Raw genomic sequence first — 20,519 nt, forward strand, 5'->3', positions numbered from 1 at the left:
ACGACAGCTTGTAGGCTTACTCCTCAATAATTATAACAAAAGGTGTCACATGTGACGATGACAGGCTATTCTTCTCAGTAAAAGTTTTTCTCTTTGTTGAATGTGACAGCAACAAGCTATACTCCTCAGAAGCATTTTTTTAAAAATTGTTCTCTCTCTCTCTCTTTCTCTCTCTCTCTCTCTCTCTCTCTCTCTCTCTCTCTTGTTTCTCTGACTCTCTCTCTCTCTCTCTCTCTCTCTCTCTCTCTCTCTCTCTCTCTCTCTCTCTCTCTCTCTCTGTTACAGGTGACAACAACAGGCTACACTCCTCAAGAATACGAGAAACGTCAAAATAAGATCATCGAGGAAGCGTTCCTGGAAAAACAAAAATGTGCAAAACTCGTCGACAACGTCGGTAAAACCTACATCATCGACTTTGAAACCATGCGGGAATATGTTGACACCAACAAAGATGACTTCGTCCAAGTCATTCGCAGGGACAAAACAGGTTTGGGGAAGCCAGCTAGCTTCTTGTCTTTAAAGGCACACTCTTTCTCGTGAAAGCAGTTTGGCTCACAACCTCGGATCTGACCAGGCTTTTACATGGGATAAGACCATTCCGCCATTTGGTCACATACCAAAACTCAACAGTCTGGCTGCTCTCTTTGCCTGGTGGGAATTCTGTCGATGAACAAATTGAGTAAAACCCAGTGGTGACTTTGTTAGAAAATAGTTCATTAAAACACAATTCTAACTCAACACAGCAAGCAGTCAAGGTTTTGATTTTGTGGATGTGACTAAGTGGAGGAACGGTCTTATCTCGTGGAATAGCCTGGCCAGATAACGAGATAGTGAGCCCAACTGCCTTCACGCGAAGGAGTGTGCCTTTAAGTTAAACACACATGCCTTCCTGTGTATACAATCATGTAAACCAACATGAATCTCATTTTGAACTCAAAGCCATGACGTTCTCTACACAAGGCTTTGATAACGAACGGATAAGGGGCGTAACTCCTTAGTCATATTACAGTTGAAAATTCAAAGCGGGTCGGCTTCACTCAATTTCTTGGCATCAGAGGCTTGACATAAATTAGGAAAACAAATGGTTGGACCCATCATGGACCAACTAAAACGCTGTAGGGCAGAATTAATATTTTGATGGTATTTTTGAACGTTCTCAGCGTCACTGTAGGAAGTGGGGTTCTCAGCGTGCAGAAAGTGAGCGTCAAGTCCCTTTGTTTTCGTTGTTACAAAGGGACTTGACGCTCACTTTCTGCACGCTGAGAACGCCACTTCCTACAGTGACGATGAGAACGTTCAAAAATACCATCAAAATATTAATTCTGCCCTACAGCGTTTTAGTTGGTCCATGATGGGTCCAACCATTTGTTTTCCTAATTCATGTCAAGCCTCTGATGCCAAGAAATTGAGTGAAGCCGACCCGCTTTGAATTTTCAACTGTAATATGACTAAGGAGTTACGCCCCTTATCCGTTCGTTATCAAAGCCTTGTGTAGGGAACGTCATGGCTTTGAGTTCAAAATGCATGAATCTGTCCAGACTTTTACATGTGATAAGAGCATCCTTCCATTTAGACACCAAAAAAATCTGCAACAGTCTGTCTGTGCGTTTTCTGTGCAGAGTGAGATGTGTGTGCTGATATAGTGTTCTATGTGATACTAGGTTCATCTTTGTCTTTGAGATGTGTTCAGCAATAAATTCTTACATGGTCGTTTACGCTACTAGCATAAACCGAATTAATTAATACCTGGCATATGATTATGAAAAGGCGAATGGGTAGCAGTGTTTTCAAAATGATATATGACATTTGTGTACTAGACTAGATGGGTTACAGATTCAGATAATACAAGTGACCCCCCCCCCCCCCTGAAAAAAAGAGAGAGAAAAAAAGAGACAAAGAAGGAACAAAAACTCATACACTCACAAACCAAAAGAAACACAGAACAGCAAAACGTTGATAACTGTTTTCTTTCTTTTGACACGTTTAGAACAAGACCACTTAGAAAATTACATTTGAAGTAATTTGATTTTTTTCACTCACCAAATAAGCACACAAATAACATAGTTTACACAAAAGATACATTTAAGCACTAAGAATTACTTTGAATTTAAAGTCTGCTAAAAAGAAGATGACAAAACAGTGAATATGCCACAGGTCTGGACACAACTGAAGAAGAACTTCCCACCACCTGGCTTCCTCACCCCAAAGGTGAAAACCTACATATGGTGCCGCTGAAATCATCGGATAAAGAGTACAAACAAGTGGCCAAGAGCTTCATGGCCACGTTAAATACTGACCTGACATCGCTGCCAACCACAGGCATACAGCGCATTGAGGCGACGATTGTTAGTGTGAGTATTTGTGTTTGCGTTTCAGTCCTAAAAGTCTTGGGATGGGAAGGTGATCTTACATGTACGTACGCATGCCGCATGCACGTAAACAGTTTAAAAACGTGTTACAACATTATTGAGTTCCTGACATGACAAACTTGTCTATATCAACAGCCAGGCACAGTGCAGGGGTAAGAGGGAAGCCTGGAAGAGGTCCACTTAAAGAATCTTCCCTTAGACTATGAATAGTTTATCTTACCTAAAGAATCTCCCCTTAGACTATGAATAGTTTATCTTGAATAGTGGGAACTGAAAATAGTTCATCTTGAATAGTGAGATCTGAAAATAGTTCATCCTGAATAATCAGAACTAAAAATAATTCATCTTGACTACAAAATCGTTAAAAAATCTCCAGTATCTAAAATAGAAAATGGTTAATCTAGACGCGTCAGAACTGAAGATATGTCGTCTTGAATAGTTACAATCGAAAACAATTCATCTACAATAGTACAAACATCTATCTGCGATAGATTGACCGTGTGCAAAACCAGCTACAGATGCGCCACTACATGGCGAAGAAAGGCCACATGGACAGACAGAACCCCAGAGGAACGCAGAACGAGAGGACCCTGTGGCACGGCACCACGTCTGTGGCCACTCAGAGCATCAACCAGGACGGCTTTAACCGCAGCTACTGTGGCAAAAATGGTGGGTTCTATCATTGTTAAGCTGAATACCTGTTTTAATTCTGCTTCATCTTGGCCAGTCAATGTAATGAACCTCATTTATGAATTAGTTTGAATTTATGCAATTTTTCAAGATTTAACAGAGTTCGGATTTATTGTTCTGCTTTAAAATGAGCAGTAATGTTTTTCTCTCTCTCTCCAGCTACCGCTTTTGGACAGGGAGTATACTTCGCAGTCAATTCAAGCTACTCTGCACAACCCACGTACTCGGAAGCAGAGGCTGGCACAGGCAATTCCTACATCTACCAGTGCAAGGTTCTCACGGGCTGCACCACAAAAGGAGAACACAAGATGAGGTATCTTCCAAAGCGAAACGGCAAGACCTCATTCGACTCTGCCACCAATGACGTCAAGAAGCCCTCTATGTACGTCATTTTCAGCGACACCCAGGCCTACCCTGAATATCTCATCACCTTCAAGAAGGACGTCACCTTGAACCCTTCGAGCAAAACGCAGTGAAAGATTTGGAAAGACGATTTCTTCCGTTTGAGAGTACAATGACAGGGATGTTGCTACAAATTCACACATATAGGACAAATGTCCTGAGTTCTTCAGCATCAATAGGACATTTGACCGCTTTCAGAAAGTGTAATAGGACATTATGAATTTGTGCCAAACAGCTTATAACACATTCCATGGAATTGTTCCAAAGTCATGCGCCCACACACACACGCACACACACACACACACTCCCACGCGCGCGCGCTGTAGAACACACACATAATATAGTAAATACATCAACACAGTGTGCGTATAATGTTGTATTTGTTTAGTTTCAAAGAAACCACAAAAAAGAAACCAACATGAACAACTTCAGAGCTCTTACTTTGATTACAAACTGCATGATTTGGATAAAAGTTGAAAAACAAAATGATCGGTTTGATCTAATGCTGATCTTTTGCAGGCTTTAGGTTTTTTTTCAGCGGCATAATTCAGTGCTTCGTCTCGTATCGAAAACAAAAGCAGACGACAAATTTAGTCAGTTGGAGTTGTCTCCACTATTTTTAGATCAGTGCGCTGCACCGAGACGGTAATTATACCCAAACGGCGCATACCACAAACGGTTCGGGAATTCCCGACAAAAGAAAAGATCCGCACGCGGCACTGGCAACTTCAGTGTCAGCTGAACACGAGAGCGTTCGGTCTTTTAGAAGATTTGTATCTTGAAATGAAAATTAACGAATATCGCGCTGTCCGAAGGAATGGAGTACATTTCGGACAATGACCACGCTCAGGCTAAAACGATAGGACATCTGACCGACATGCGGCAATGTGAATCGGACATTAATTTGGGGATTTTCATCGTTATATGTCCGATGCCTAACGACATCCCTGAATGAATATGGACATTTACATCTGAGAGAGAGAGAGAGAGAGAGAGAGAGAGAGAGAGAGAGAGAGAGAGAGAGAGAGAGAGAGAGAGAGAGAGAGAGAGAACAGCAAATTACAAAACTTACAGATCACAAAGTGATTTATTGGTATGTTTTAAGTTCCCGTGTACATGGCGTGTAAATATAGATATATGTAGATTGTCCAAAACTGAAGGGTACAAGTTTGTATTGCATGTGAGGATAATTTTGAAGATTTTGCAGTCCTTTTAATTGTGTGTTGCTGTTTCACGACATTTGCTTGTTTGTTTTCGGTCTGTTTATTTTAGTGCTTTTCATTACCAGCTCATTAAAATTGCAAACCATTTCATCATCTGTTCATTTTTTTTAATTTTCTTGTCAAATTAAATGATTTTGCACACCACACTTCTTTTACACCACACACATTAATTTGTAAACTATTAACTCCTCCCCCTGTACCTGTGTGTACACTTTGAATTAGGCCTACTATCAGTAGGTCGGAACATCGAGAGAGAAAACAGGGGGATTAGAGTTTTTGTAATGATAAACATTACACATCCTTGTTCTTAAATAACGTTAGAATCTTTACCTTTGTGTGAAATCATTCACATGCATTGCCAGTAACATTTGCATGGTCAAATACTACTTGTATTAAAATACTTTTTCCTATTCGGTGGGTCTGGGTGGGGACATTTTGCTACCAATCTGTTTAAAAAAATCAATACCATGCTATATAAATACAGTTTTGCTATTAATTTGTTTTCGTTTTATAGTTATTCATTCCGTCTTAACTTGATACACAGCGTATTTTATTGGATAGTAGTAGTACATTTCACGATAGCTTCTTTCTGACTGTCACAGCATCGCTGTGATTATGGTGGTGGTAACAATTGACAAGTGGCTCTATCCCATCTTCCCCCTTTCCCCGTCGCGATATAACCCTTCGTGGTTGAAAACGACGTTAAACACCAAATAAAGAAGGAAAGAAAGGTTTGGTGATCTGTAAATTTTTTCTCTCTATGATGATGATTAGTTATATTTTAGTATTATTCTTTTCACCAACTTTGTGTAGTTGTACCAGTCAGCCCAAACAGTAAAGTCTACATTTATTTAAGTATGCGGAAAACATATGAGGTTGGTTTGGTTGTTGGGTTTTAACGTCCCTTCAACCCCCTACAGTAAATTTCACATTTATCCTAAATTACAGAGAACGTTTGAGGCTGGTTGGTTGTTGGATTTTAACGTCCCTTCATTGTTTAACCCCCAACAGTAAAGTTTACTTTTTTTTGCAGTTTACAGAGAACGTTTGAGGTTGGTTGTTATTGGTTTTTAATGTTCCTTCACAGCGTATAATTGTGTCAGCTTCGTTTTGATTGAAGGTGTTGAATACGTGCATTAATTGTGTCATTAACAAGTGTTTGTTTTCAATCAATCAAGGGAAGAATAATTTGTACAATTTTTTTTATCAAAAGAGTCGCATGGATCTATTGACACTTTCAGAATAAACTTCAATCTTTGATGAGTCATAAATCATGTGTTCAAATAGTGGTTCGATGTTTTTTTGAGTGCAAAATACTTGGATGCATAATTGTTTTAGTTTCATGATTGTTTTCAAAATCGTAACGCTTATAAGATAATTGCCTATGTCATTTTTTGATGTTTTGAAAAAAACGCAAAAAACTTTCTTTGGTTTCTGAACAATCTGCCTATCTCATTTTAGTAATAAGTTGCAAACTGCCTATCTCTAGCGGTGACAGCTAGATAAACGTGAGATAAAGATCTGACAGCAACATTTTCAATCAGCAAAACTGCCTAACAACCCACAAAGAGCTTTTGCATTCTTTCACATTCTCAAAACAAGTCTTCCTGCATCATAAAGAAAAAGTGCCTGACTGAATAAACGAGATCGGCAGTTTTGCTTACGTTACCGTGGCAATGGTTTTCGACGGTCTGAGAGTTTGTACTCTCTAACACATGATAGATACCCTTCCAGTAGCTTCCCCTGCAGTTTCACTACAGAAATGCCTAACACTGAGATAGGTATTTTTCTTATGAGCGTGACGAAATGCTGAATGCATTGATACGCAATACTGTGCGCCTTCAATGACAGCACAGTACCAGTGCACTCAGCTATGAAAACACAAAGACAACCATTCTTAAACTAAGAGCTGAAAGCATTTGGGTGTCTCTGCACGACTTCTCTCAGAAGAGGTCAATTGTGCCTCGCTCCACAACATTTTGCTTCACAATTCTCTTCCTCTAATCGGGTCACAGTTTGTGTGGCACATTTCTATTCGGCCATCATTTTCTGCGCAATAAACGGGAAATGTGCTTCTTTTTTTTTAACGTACTTTGTGGGTCACAATAACGGTTTGTTGAAAACAAACTTTTTCTCTAATAATTTGGCTGACACCGTTCGCCAAGGCTACTTAAGGCGTGAGCTGTGTGCTTGTATCCAGGTTTCCCAATTGCTTCGTTTCCGGCCGATTGATGTGGAGCACGTGATGCGCACAAAAAATATTGGCGGTCTAGAAGTGTCGTCTGCGCAATGATCGCGGCGGCTTTCTTGACCGCCAAGGACGACCACGCACGTTGTGAGACGTCATTCGTTAGACCTCAATTGTGTGAGTGAAAACAAGAGATAAGAGCATGTCCTCGAAAAGCTACAATCACGGCGACAATGCACTTTCGATAACAAGTGTTGAACCACCTTATCATACCTTGACCCTTTGGGCTTAGCCTTGACCAGTCCAGATACCGATAAGTCGCCACTTTGTGACTCTTGCCTTTCTGAAAAAGCCAATCATTATATGGCACGCTGCTCGTGTGTTTGCTTTAATGTCATCTCTTTTGAGAGCTTAGATTGTCAAGACCTGAGGGCAAATTCCTGCGACTGATAATAGTAAGAGCTCTTTATATTGTATTTATTCTTGATTACAATGTTATTATTGGTGCATACGATACTACATGTTTAATTTAATGTGTTTTTTTATCTGTCTTATTTTTACATTTGGTCAAGTTTTGACAATGTTTTAACGTAGAGGGGGGAATCGAGACGAGGGTCGTGGTGTATGTGCGTGTGTGTGTGTGTGTGTCTGTGTGTGTGTGTGTGTAGAGCGATTCAGACTAAACTACTGGACCGATCTTTATGAAATTTGACATGAGAGTTCCTGGGTCTGAAATCCCCGAACGTTTTTTTTATTTTTTTGATAAATGTCTTTGATGACATCATATCCGGCTTTTCGTGAAAGTTGAGGCGGCACTGTCACGCCCTCATTTTTCAACCAAATTGGTTGACATTTTGGTCAAGTAATCTTCGACGAAGGCCGGACTTCGGTATTGCATTTCAGCTTGGTGGCTTAAAAATTAATTCATGACTTTGGTCATTAAAAATCTGAAAATTGTAAAAAAAAAAAAAAATTTATAAAACGATCCAAATTTACGTTCATCTTATTTTCCATCATTTTCTGATTCCAAAAACATATAAATATGTTATATTTGGATTAAAAACAAGCTCTGGAAATTAAATATATAAAAATTATTATTAAAATTAAATTGTCGAAATCAATTTAAAAACACTTTCATCTTATTCCTTGTCGGTTCCTGATTCCAAAAACATATAGATATGATATGTTTGGATTAAAAACACGCTCAGAAAGTTAAAACAAAGAGAGGTACAGAAAAGCGTGCTATCCTTCTTAGCGCAACTACTACCCCGCTCTTCTTGTCAATTTCACTGCCTTTGCCATGAGCGGTGGACTGACGTTGCTACGAGTATACGGTCTTGCTGAAAAATGGCATTGCGTTCAGTTTCATTCTGTGTGTTCAACAGCTACTTGACTAAATGTTGTGTTTTCGCCTTACGCGACTTGTTTTCTTTTCTTTTTATATTTAGTCAAGTTTTGACTAAATATTTTAACATCGAGGGGGAATCGAAACGAGGGTCGTGGTGTATGTGCGTATGTGTGTGCGTGCGTGCGTGCGTGTGTGTGTGTGTGTGTGTGTGTAGAGCGATTCAGACTAAACTACTGGACCGATCTTTATGAAATTTGACATGAGAGTTCCTGGGTATGAAATCCCCGAACGTTTTTTTCATTTTTTTGATAAATGTCTCTGATGACGTCATATCCGGCTTTTCGTGAAAGTTGAGGCGGCACTGTCACGCCCTCATTTTTCAACCAAATTGGTTGAAATTTTGGTCAAGTAATCTTCGACGAAGCCCGGGGTTCGGTATTGCATTTCAGCTTGGTGGCTTAAAAATTAATTAATGACTTTGGTCATTAAAAATCGGAAAATTGTAAAAAAAAATAAAAATTTATAAAACGATCCAAATTTACGTTTATCTTATTCTCCATCATTTGCTGATTCCAAAAACATATAAATATGTTATATTCGGATTAAAAACAAGCTCTGAAAATTAAATATATAAAAATTATTATCAAAATTAAATTGTCCAAATCAATTTAAAAACACTTTCATCTTATTCCTTGTCGGTTCCTGATTCCAAAAACATATAGATATGATATGTTTGGATTAAAAACACGCTCAGAAAGTTAAAACAAAGAGAGGTACAGAAAAGCGTGCTATCCTTCTTAGCGCAACTACTACCCCGCTCTTCTTGTCAATTTCACTGCCTTTGCCATGAGCGGTGGACTGACGATGCTACGAGTATACGGTCTTGCTGAAAAAATGGCATTGCGTTCAGTTTCATTCTGTGAGTTCGACAGCTACTTGACTAAATATTGTATTTTCGCCTTACGCGACTTGTTATATTTAGTCAAGTTTTGACTAAATATTTTAACGTAGAGGCGGGAATCGAGACGAGGGTCGTGGTGTATGTGTGTGTGTCTGTCTGTCTGTCTGTCTGTCTGTGTGTGTGTGTAGAGCGATTCAGACTAAACTACTGGACCGATCTTTATGAAATTTGACATGAGAGTTCCTGGGTATGAAATCCCCATACGTTTTTTTCATTTTTTTTATAAATGTCTTTGATGACGTCATATCTGGCTTTTCGTGAAAGTTGAGGCGGCACTGTCACGCTCTCATTTTTCAACCAAATTGGTTGAAATTTTGGTCAAGTAATCTTCGACGAAGGCCGGGGTTTGGTATTGCATTTCAGCTTGGTGGCTTAAAAACTAATGAGTGAGTTTGGTCATTAAAAATCTGAAAATTGTAAAAAAACAAATTTTTTATAAAACGATCCAAATTTACGTACATCTTATTCTTTATCATTTTCTGATTCCAAAAATATATAAAGATGTTATATTTTGATTAAAAACAAGCTCTGAAAATTAAAAATATAAAAATTATTATCAAAATTAAATTGTCGAAATCAATTTAAAAACACCTTCATCTTATTCCTTGTCGGTTCCTGATTCCAAAAACATATAGATATGATATGTTTGGATTAAAAACACGCTCAGAAAGTTAAAACGAAATGAGGTACAGAAAAGCGTGCTATCCTTCTCAGCGCAAGTACTACCCCGCTCTTCTTGTCAATTTCACTGCCTTTGCCGTGCGCGGTGGACTGACGATGCTACGAGTATACGGTCTTGCTGCGTTGCGTTGCGTTCAGTTTCATTCTGTGAGTTCGACAGCTACTTGACTAAATGTTGTATTTTCGCCTTACGCGACTTGTTATATTTAGTCAAGTTTTGACTAAATATTTTAACATCGAGGGGGAATCGAAACGAGGGTCGTGGTGTATGTGCGTGTGTCTGTGTGTCTGTGTGTCTGTGTGTGTGTGTAGAGCGATTCAGACTAAACTACTGGACCGATCTTTATGAAATTTGACATGAGAGTTCCTGGGTATGAAATCCCCGAACGTTTTTTTCATTTTTTTTATAAATGTCTTTGATGACGTCATATCCGGCTTTTCGTGAAAGTTGAGGCGGCACTGTCACGCCCTCATTTTTCAACCAAATTGGTTGAAATTTTGGTCAAGTAATCTTCGACGAAGCCCGGACTTCGGTATTGCATTTCAGCTTGGTGGCTTAAAAATTAATTAATGACTTTGGTCATTAAAAATCGGAAAATTGTAAAGAAAAATAAAAATTTATAAAACGATCCAAATTTACGTTTATCTTATTCTCCATCATTTGCTGATTCCAAAATCATATAAATATGTTATATTCGGATTAAAAACAAGCTCTGAAAATTAAATATATAAAAATTATTATCAAAATTAAATTGTCCAAATCAATTTAAAAACACTTTCATCTTATTCCTTGTCGGTTCCTGATTCCAAAAACATATAGATATGATATGTTTGGATTAAAAACACGCTCAGAAAGTTAAAACAAAGAGAGGTACAGAAAAGCGTGCTATCCTTCTTAGCGCAACTACTACCCCGCTCTTCTTGTCAATTTCACTGCCTTTGCCATGAGCGGTGGACTGACGATGCTACGAGTATACGGTCTTGCTGAAAAATGGCATTGCGTTCAGTTTCATTCTGTGAGTTCGACAGCTACTTGACTAAATATTGTATTTTCGCCTTACGCGACTTGTTTTTATATTTAGTCAAGTTTTGACTAAATATTTTAACATCGAGGGGGAATCGAAACGAGGGTCGTGGTGTATGTGCGTGTGTGCGTGTGTCTGTGTGTGTGTGTAGAGCGATTCAGACTAAACTACTGGACCGATCTTTATGAAATTTGACATGAGAGTTCCTGGGTATGAAATCCCCATACGTTTTTTTCATTATTTTGATAAATGTCTTTGATGACGTCATATCCGGCTTTTCGTGAAAGTTGAGGCGGCACTGTCACGCCCTCATTTTTCAACCAAATTGGTTGAAATTTTGGTCAAGTAATCTTCGACGAAGCCCGGACTTCGGTATTGCATTTCAGCTTGGTGGCTTAAAAATTAATTAATGACTTTGGTCATTAAACATCTGAAAATTGTAAAAAAAAAATAAAAATTTATAAAACGATCCAAATTTACGTTTATCTTATTCTCCATCATTTGCTGATTCCAAAAACATATAAATATGTTATATTCGGATTAAAAACAAGCTCTGAAAATTAAATATATAAAAATTATTATCAAAATTAAATTGTCCAAATCAATTTAAAAACACTTTCATCTTATTTCTTGTCGGTTCCTGATTCCAAAAACATATAGATATGATATGTTTGGATTAAAAAACACGCTCAGAAAGTTAAAACAAAGAGAGGTACAGAAAAGCGTGCTATCCTTCTTAGCGCAACTACTACCCCGCTCTTCTTGTCAATTTCACTGCCTTTGCCATGAGCGGTGGACTGACGATGCTACGAGTAAACGGTCTTGCTGAAAAATGGCATTGCGTTCAGTTTCATTCTGTGAATTCGACAGCTACTTGACTAAATATTGTATTTTCGCCTTACGCGACTTGTTGCATTTAGTCAAGTTTTGACTAAATGTTTTAACTTAGAGGGGGAATCGAGACGAGGGTCGTGGTGTATGTGTGTGTGTGTGTCTGTGTGTGTGTCTGTGTCTGTGTCTGTGCGCGTGTGTGTGTAGAGCGATTCAGACCAAACTACTGGACCGATCTTTATGAAATTTTACATGAGAGTTCCTGGGAATGATATCCCCAGATATTTTTTTATTTTTTTCGATAAATACCTTTGATTTTTTTTTGTTTGTAAAAGTTGAGGCGGCACTGTCACACCCTCATTTTTCAATCAAATTGATTGACATTTTGGCCAAGCAATCTTCGACGAAGGCCGGACTTCGGTATTGCATTTCAGCTTGGTGGCGTAAAAATTAATTGATGACTTTGGTCATTAAAAATCTGAAAATTGTAAAAAAAAAATTTTTTTATAAAACGATCCAAATTTACGTTCATCTTATTCTTCATCATTTTCTGATTCCAAAAACATATAAATATGTTATATTTGGATTAAAAACAAGCTCTGAAAATTAAAAATATAAAAATTATGATTAAAATTAAAATTTTGAAATCAATTTAAAAACACTTTCATCTTATTCCTTGTCGGTTCCTGATTCAAGAAACATATAGATATGATATGTTTGGATTATAAACACGCTCAGAAAGTTAAAACGAAGAGAGGTACAAACAAGTCGCGTAAGGCGAAATTACTACATTTAGTCAAGCTGTGGAACTCACAGAATGAAACTGAACGCACTGCATTTGTTCACAATGACCGTAGTCCGCCGCTTGTGCAAAACGGAGTGAAACTGACGAGCCTGTTCAGCGCAGTAGTGGTTTCACTGTGCTGCATAGCACGCTTTTCTGTACCTCTTTTCGTTTGAACTTTTTGAGCGTGTTTTTAATCCAAACATATCATATCTATATGTTTTTGGAATCAAGGAACCGACAAGGAAAAAGATGAAATTGTTTTTAAATCGTTTTCGAAAATTTGATTTTGATTATAATGTTTATATTTTTAATTTTCAGAGCTTGTTTTTAATCCGAATATAACATATTTATATGCTTTTGGAATCAGAAAATGATGAAGAATAAGATGAACGTAAATTTGGATCGTTTTATAAATTTTTAGTTTTTTTTACAATTTTCAGATTTTTAATGACCAAAGTCATTAATTAATTTTTACGCCACCAAGCTGAAATGCAATACCGAAGTCCGGCCTTCGTCGAAGATTGCTTGGCCAAAATTTCAATCAATTTGATTGAAAAATGAGGGTGTGACAGTGCCGCCTCAACTTTTACAAAAAGCCGGATATGACGTCATCAAAGACATTTATCGAAACAATGAAAAACACGTCCAGGAATATCATACCCAGGAACTCTCATGTCAAATTTCATAAAGATCGGTCCAGTAGTTTACTCTCAATCGCTCTACACACACACACGCACACACACACACACACACACACACACACACACACACACACACACAGACAGACACACATACACCACGACCCTCGTCTCGATTCCCCCTCTATGTTAAAACATTTAGTCAAAACTTGACTAAATGTAAAAAGCGTGCTATCCTTCTCAGCGCAACTACTACCCCGCTCTTCTTGTCAATTTCACTGCCTTTGCCACGAGCGGTGGACTGACGATGCTACGAGCATACGGTCTTGCTGAAAAATTGCATTGCGTTCAGTTTCATTCTGTGAGTTCGACAGCTTGACCAAATGTTGTATTTTCGCCTTACGCGACTTGTTTAAAAGTGTTATTGACTAGACTCAGCATTTTAGCTTTAAAATGTCAATTTCTGTGAGAAAATGTAGACCACGACATTCAAATCGATTTCGGAAATTAAGTTTTAAGCCTAATCAAAATGTTCATATTTTTAATTTTCAGAGCTTGTTTGTAATCCGAATATTTTATGCATATATATTTTTGGAATCAGAAAATGATGAAAAATCAGATACAATTGTTTTTGGATCGTTTTATAAAAAAATAATTTTAATTACAATTTTCAGATTTTTAATGACCAAACTCATAAATTAATTTCTAAGCCTTCATGCTGAAATGCAATACCAAAGTCCGGCCTTCGTCGAAGATTACTTGGCCAAAGTTTCAATCAATATCATTTAAAAATGAGGGTGTGACAGTGCCGCCTCAACTTGTACAAAAAGCCGTATATGACGTCATCAAAGACATTTATTGAAACAATGAAAAAAACATCTGGGGATATCATTCCCAGGAACTCTCATGTAAAGTTTCATGAAGATCGGTCAGATAGCATTTTTTTCTAAATCGCCCTACACACACACACACACACACACACACACACACACACACACACACACCGGCCACGACCCTCGTCTCGATTCCACCTCTTTGTTAAAACATTTAGTCAAAACTTGACTAAATGTAAAAACAAGAATGGTAAATTATTGGAACGTTCTAATATTTACCGTTTTTGAAAATTTTAATTCTGAACTTGTGTGAGCGCGCGTGTGTGTATGTGTGTGTGCATGTGTGTGTGTGTGTGTATGTGTTTGTGTGTGTGTGTGTATGCGTGTGTATTGTGTGTGTGTGTGTGTGAGAGAAAGAAAGAACGCGCAAGAAACAATATGACGTCATTAATCATCATCAAGATTCATTACACTGTATGTGACGTGCCGTCATTCAATTCTTTCCAGAATGAACCACCACCTTTTCACCAAGTTCAGAATTGGCCAGTCAGACCAGTGCCCTTGTCAAACAGGCAGCATGACAACGGAACACCTGCTGCAGACTTGCCCACTACACGATGGCCTCAGGAGCCAGATCTCGGCGGAGGCGACCACGGTGCAAGGGAAGCTCTATGGCAGTCTGGACGACCTACAGCGCACGGCAACATTTGCGCGGAGAACCGGCGTTTCCATCTGAGTGATCGACAAGAAGAAGATAAGCTTACCATCCCGAAGAAGGCAGTATCGTGCCGAAATATTGATTATAGATATAAACGTACCTAACCTGGTTACTGGTGTGTTTTCTTTTGATTTAAACTTTGGAACGTTAGTACAGCCTATCTGTTTTTGGATTAGTTACACTGATAAAGCTAAACAAAACTTGTTTTTAGCATGGGTAGGCTACTGCCTTGTAAACTGAGAAAGAAAAAAACCTTGGATCGGCCCCGGATAGCCATTTAGGCTGTGGGGATGTTAAAAAAGAAAAACAGAAAAGAAAAGCATTGATAACCAACCAACCAACCCGCTTTCTGGAGAGGCAACAAAATATATGTCCATTTTATTCAAAAGTGTCCAACAACCACAAAACAATTAAGGTATTCAATCTATACCCGCGTCAGAGAAATACGATATCAACCCGCTTTTGTAGAAGGCCTGTGACGAAAGGTTGACTCAGAATCAATGAAAAGAAGATGGGTTCTGTCTATCGTCCATCAGTCATTCTGACACATTCAATTGCTTTTTGTAATCGAGCGGTATTGAACAATCACACATGCAAGGGACACTGTTGAATTTAGAGTGGCAGGGGATATATTGTTTAACCAGTGTTCGAATTAATCGGACATTTTCGGTATTTTATCCGTTTTAATGTAAAATGCCGCGAAAGACACATCAAACTGTCGGTCTTACCGGTCTAACACTTTTTACATTTAGTCAAGTTTTGACTAAATGTTTTAACATAGAGGGGGAATCGAGACGAGGGGCGTGGTGTATGTGTATGTGTGTGTGTCTGTGTGTGTGTCTGTGTGTGTGTCTGTGTGTGTGTGTGTGTGTAGAGCGATTCAGACTAAACAACTAGACCGATCTTTATGAAATTTGACATGAGAGTTCCTGGGAATGATATCCCCGGACGTTTTTTTCTTTTTTTCGATAAATGTCTTTGATGACGTCATATCCGGCTTTTTGTAAAAGTTGAGGCGGCACTGTCACACCCTCATTTTTCAATCAAATTGATTGAAATTTTGGCCAAGCAATCTTCGACGAAGGCCGGACTTTCTTCAGTTATTCAAAAAAAAGAGGAGTTTTTTTGCGAAAGTTTGATCGAATCCTATTCACTCAACCAGTCAACCTGCGCAGGCGATCGATTAATGCGCGGTTGTATAGTTCCGTGCAAATCATTCCATTCTGTTAACACTTCTTGTCAGTTTTCCTATTTTGGACTAAAATCAAGTACACAGATATGCTGTTATTCTGCTGTGGCGGCAAAGGCAGATATTGTGTGTTCTGTATATGTTTTGGTATCGCTTAGGATAATGTTCTTTCGTCAAATGAAACTAGCAGACGAACTTTTGCACCCGTGTTCCAACGTTAAAAACTGTATGAAGTTCAGTTTTCTGGGGAAAATAGTGTATGAAACCGCTTTATGTTGTTTAAATTGATGAGATGTGTGCATTTGGTTGCGTGTGATCTGTTTATTAAATGAAATATTGATGAAAACTGACCGTCGGATTGCAGTCTGTTGTCGAAGAAACTGAGTGAAAAGAAATTTGAAAGGGGAACTACTCTTGTCGCTAGACAAAGTATGAGAGTTACTTGCCTTGGGAATTTGCTTGTGATGAACGTTTGTGCACAGCAGACCTAGATTCAGAAAACAACCAAACTCATGGATTTTATATGGAGATTCATGTGTTCAAGCCTGTAGTTGTTAATTTAAATGCGGTATGTTTGTATTGTTTGCTCCAGAGATGTATACTTCGTACATTAGAGCGTTCGGAACTTTTCAGTCGCAAAAGTAGTACCGACGCAGAACAGCTTCTCAACCCATTGCGCTATTGAGGATTCAGGCTGTTGCTGGGTCGTTATTTGTTTGGTTGCTGGGTGTTTATCGAAAAATAACTAGCTCTACAAGTTTACAGAGGTAAAGAAGCAGAGGGGGGAATAATACTAGATCTACTAGTCACTCTGCATCTGGCACACTTTCCAAACGAAATCCTGATCAGATTTCGGAAAATTTTGCATGTTGCTGTCATACTTCTAAAAGGGGGGTTAAACTCACAGTCTAAAATTGAACTTCACTAGAGAAACGTAATTTAATGAAAAAGTCCCTAGCTTTAAAGATTGAAGATTTTCACGGTAAACTCGACCCCATTGTGAACTTTAAATTTGCATGACGATGGTCAACGAGACTTGAGTTAAACCTAGAGGTTATCAAACCCTGGGGAAGTCTCAAAGATCTATAGCAGCTCCGAAAAAAAAAATCAAGAACATGACAATTTCCTAGTGTGTGACCCCAACTTGACCCCCCCCCCCCCCTTCCCCGACAAGAGTCAACCAGTTTTATTTGGAAGTCTCAAACCCTAGAAGTGTCGACAAGTTTCAAATCTATAAAAATAAAAAATAAAAAATAAGCACGTTCATGACAGACTTAGGTCGTGTCTGCAGATCATCAAACCATATAGAATTGTTTCATAGCTCTGGCTGCTTATATAGCCTACACATTGTGCACCGTGCAAAGAGCGGCCATGTTTGGCAAAACAAAAGGCGTGAAGATGGTTGTGATCGTGCAACAAAACGTTGATTTTAACCCCTGAAATGACACTGTTACCTCGAAACAATATGACCCAAATACATTTTTGTGCAAAAGATAAAAATGCTCTTGATTGACCCCTGCGCCTATCAGGTTTTGTCCCTATAGGCGTATATTGGACTTGCTGATTTCGGGAGAGAGGGTCACATTATAAGTAACACTGTTTCATTCTCTATGTGTTTGTGTGTGTGCGTGTGTGTGTGTGTGTAGGGGCGGATCCAGGTGGGGTTTCCGGGGTTTCCGGACACCCCCCCCCCCGGCCAAAAAAAAAAAAAAAATGAAGAAAAAATAAAATAGAATAAAGATTAAAAAAATAAAGAAAGAAATGTGAAAATAAAGAAAAAATAATGGCTCAGATTGCATCAAATTGCTCCATTCTTGTTTTTATCAACAAATTTCCGGACCCCCCCCCCCCCCCCCCTAGGAGCCGGCCTTTGTCTTCTAAATGACGGTTTAGGAAGGTAGTTGTGTAATTTGTTGGCTCGGCCGGTTGCAAAAGATTGGTAAATTTTGTGTGTATGTGAATGTGTGTGTTGTGCATGCGTACGTGCGTGCGTACAGTGCGTGTGGGAGTGTGTTTGTGTAAAGTGCACCCATACAATGTTAACAACAATGCAAGCAAGTCAGCCTAGAGACTTAATTCAAAATAGAGACCAGCTGACATGATTTCAAGCTCAAGCAATGTGGGGGCACCACTGCACCGCCCTAAAGACAAGAGACAAAGTCTGCAAGGCTCACGTACGCAAGCAGCAATCCATCAACCAAATTCATCCCCACCATAACATGCGGTAGATGTCACCACTCCAGACTTTATTAGAATGGAAACAAAGTTTGACGAAACTGAAAGTGAAGACACAACTCTTTTTTTTATTAACTTGCATTTTCAGAACTGTAACTGTCTGCTAGTAGAGGCAAGCCTCTTACTCACCACTTCGTTTTAATTTATTATCAGTCGCTTCAAAACAGACGTCGGCATTTTTTGGGTCACGCGTGAGAATAACTTTTTTAAGGCTGAAGTCTACCCCCAAGAAGAGTGATGATTTTTAAATTTAGTCAAGTTTTGACTAAATGTTTTAACATAGAGGGGGAATCGAGACGAGGGTCGTGGTGTGTGTGTGTGTGTGTGTGTGTGTGTCTGTCTGTCTGTCTGTCTGTCTGTGCGTGTGTGTGTGTAGAGCGATTCAGACCAAACTACTGGACCGATCTTTATGAAATTTGACATGAGAGTTCCTTGGAATGATATCCCCAGACATTTTTTTCTTTTTTTCGATAAATACTTTTTGATGACGTCATATCCGGCTTTTTGTAAAAGTTGAGGCGGCACTGTCACACCCTCATTTTTCTAGGCTAGCCTATTTTGACCGGGAGGTCATTCTGGGCTAGTCAGTTTTGACCCCCCCCTAGTCAATTTTGACCCCCCTTCAAACTTTAAGAATGAGTACATTAAGACCTTTAGAAACAATATTTATGCATATATGTATACAACTACGTATATCTAAGGTTCCTCCCGGTCAAAATCAGCTAGCCCAGAATGACCCCCCGGTCAAAACTGACTAGGCCAGTCAGTTTTGACCCCCCCCCCCCTTTCAAAATTCAAGAATAAGTAGTTTAAGACCTTTTAATACGAATTGAATGTAAAATGTGGACAATATTTGTTGCAAAATGATATTTTAAAAAAAAGTTAATAAAACAAAAACAAAAAAAATCTACATTTTTTTTCAAAAAAAAAAAAGCTTTGACGCTTCCCTTCAAACTTCAAGAATAAGTACATTAGGACCTCACATGACGAAATGTATGCATATATGTATGCATCTATGTATCTCAACAGGTTTTCAAAATCAGCTAGCCCAGAATGACCCCCGGTCAAAACTGACTAAGCCAGTCAGTTTTGAACCCTCCTTTTAAACTTCAAGAATAAGTATTTTAAGACCTTTTAAAACGAATTGAATTTAAAATGTGGACAATATTTGTTGCAAAATGATAGTAATTTTTTTTTTTAAATCGAAAAAAACCGTCATTTTTTTTCTAAAAAAAAAAAGTTTCGACGCTTCCCTTCAAACTTCAAGAATAAGTACATTAGGACCTCACATGACGAAATGTATGCATATATGTAAGCATCTATGTATCGCAACAGGTTTGGGGGGATGTGTCATTCTAGGCTAGCTGATTTTGACACATCACCCCAAACCTGTTTAGATACATAGATGCATACATATATGCATACATTTCGTCATGTGAAGTCCTAATGTACTTATTCTTGAAGTTTTAAGGGAAGCGTCGAAACTGGGTTGTTTTGTTTTTTTAAAGTTTAAGTGTTTTTTTCGATTTTTTGGTTTATTTTTCAGTATCATTTTCCAACAAATATTGTCCACATTTACATTTCATTCGTTTTAAAAGGTCTTAAAGTACTTATTCTTGAAGTTTGAAGGGGGGGTCAAAACTGACTGGCCTAGTCAGTTTTGACCGGGGGGTCATTCTGGGCTAGCTGATTTTGACCGGGAGGTCATTCTGGGCTAGCCCAGAATGACACATCCCCCCAAACTTGTTGAGATACATAGATGCATACATATATGCATACATTTCGTCATCTGAAGTCCGAATGTACTTATTCTTGAAGTTTTAAGGGAAGCGTCGAAACTTTGTTTGAAATTTTTTGTTAATAAAGTTAAAGTTTTTTTTCTTGATTTTTTTTTTCAGTATCATTTTCAAACAAATATTGTCCACATTTGGATTTCATTCGTTTTAAAAGGTCTTAAAGTACTTATTCTTGAAGTTTGAAGGGAAGCCTCGAAACTTGTTTTTTGTTTTTTTTAAATAAAGTTAAAGTTTTTTTTCTCGATTTCTTTTTTTTTCAGTATCATTTTTCCAACAAATATTGTCCACATTTACATTTAATTTTTTTTAAAAGGTCTTAAAGTACTTAATCTTGAAGTTTGAAGGGGGGGTCAAAACTGACTGGCCTAGTCAGTTTTGACCTGGGGGGGTCATTCTAGGCTAGCTGATTTTGACCGGGAGGTCATTCTGGGCTAGCCCAGAATGACACATCCCCGCAAACCTGTTGAGATACATAGATGCATACATATATGCATACATTTCGTCATGTGAAGTCCTAATGTACTTATTCTTGAAGTTTGAAGGGAAGCGTCGACACTTTTTTTTTCTTTTTTTTTAAAGTTTGTGTTTTTTTCGATTTAAAAACA

General features: G+C 38.3%; 1 protein-coding gene across 1 annotated transcript in view; it reads left to right on the plus strand.

The window, feature by feature from the left end:
* Nucleotides 1-5,955, plus strand: part of LOC138982255 (uncharacterized) — a gene marked incomplete in the record, with an annotated part of 48,353 nt that extends 42,398 nt beyond the window's left edge. The window contains 4 exon segments of the mRNA XM_070355491.1: nucleotides 286-487; nucleotides 2,155-2,351; nucleotides 2,861-3,038; nucleotides 3,219-5,955. Of these exon segments, the coding sequence (XP_070211592.1) occupies nucleotides 286-487; nucleotides 2,155-2,351; nucleotides 2,861-3,038; nucleotides 3,219-3,535 (894 nt within the window).
* Between the last annotated feature and the right edge of the window lie 14,564 nt (nucleotides 5,956-20,519).

This window comes from Littorina saxatilis, linkage group LG12 (genome assembly GCF_037325665.1).
Source record: "Littorina saxatilis isolate snail1 linkage group LG12, US_GU_Lsax_2.0, whole genome shotgun sequence".
Taxonomy (NCBI): Eukaryota; Metazoa; Mollusca; class Gastropoda; order Littorinimorpha; family Littorinidae; genus Littorina; species Littorina saxatilis.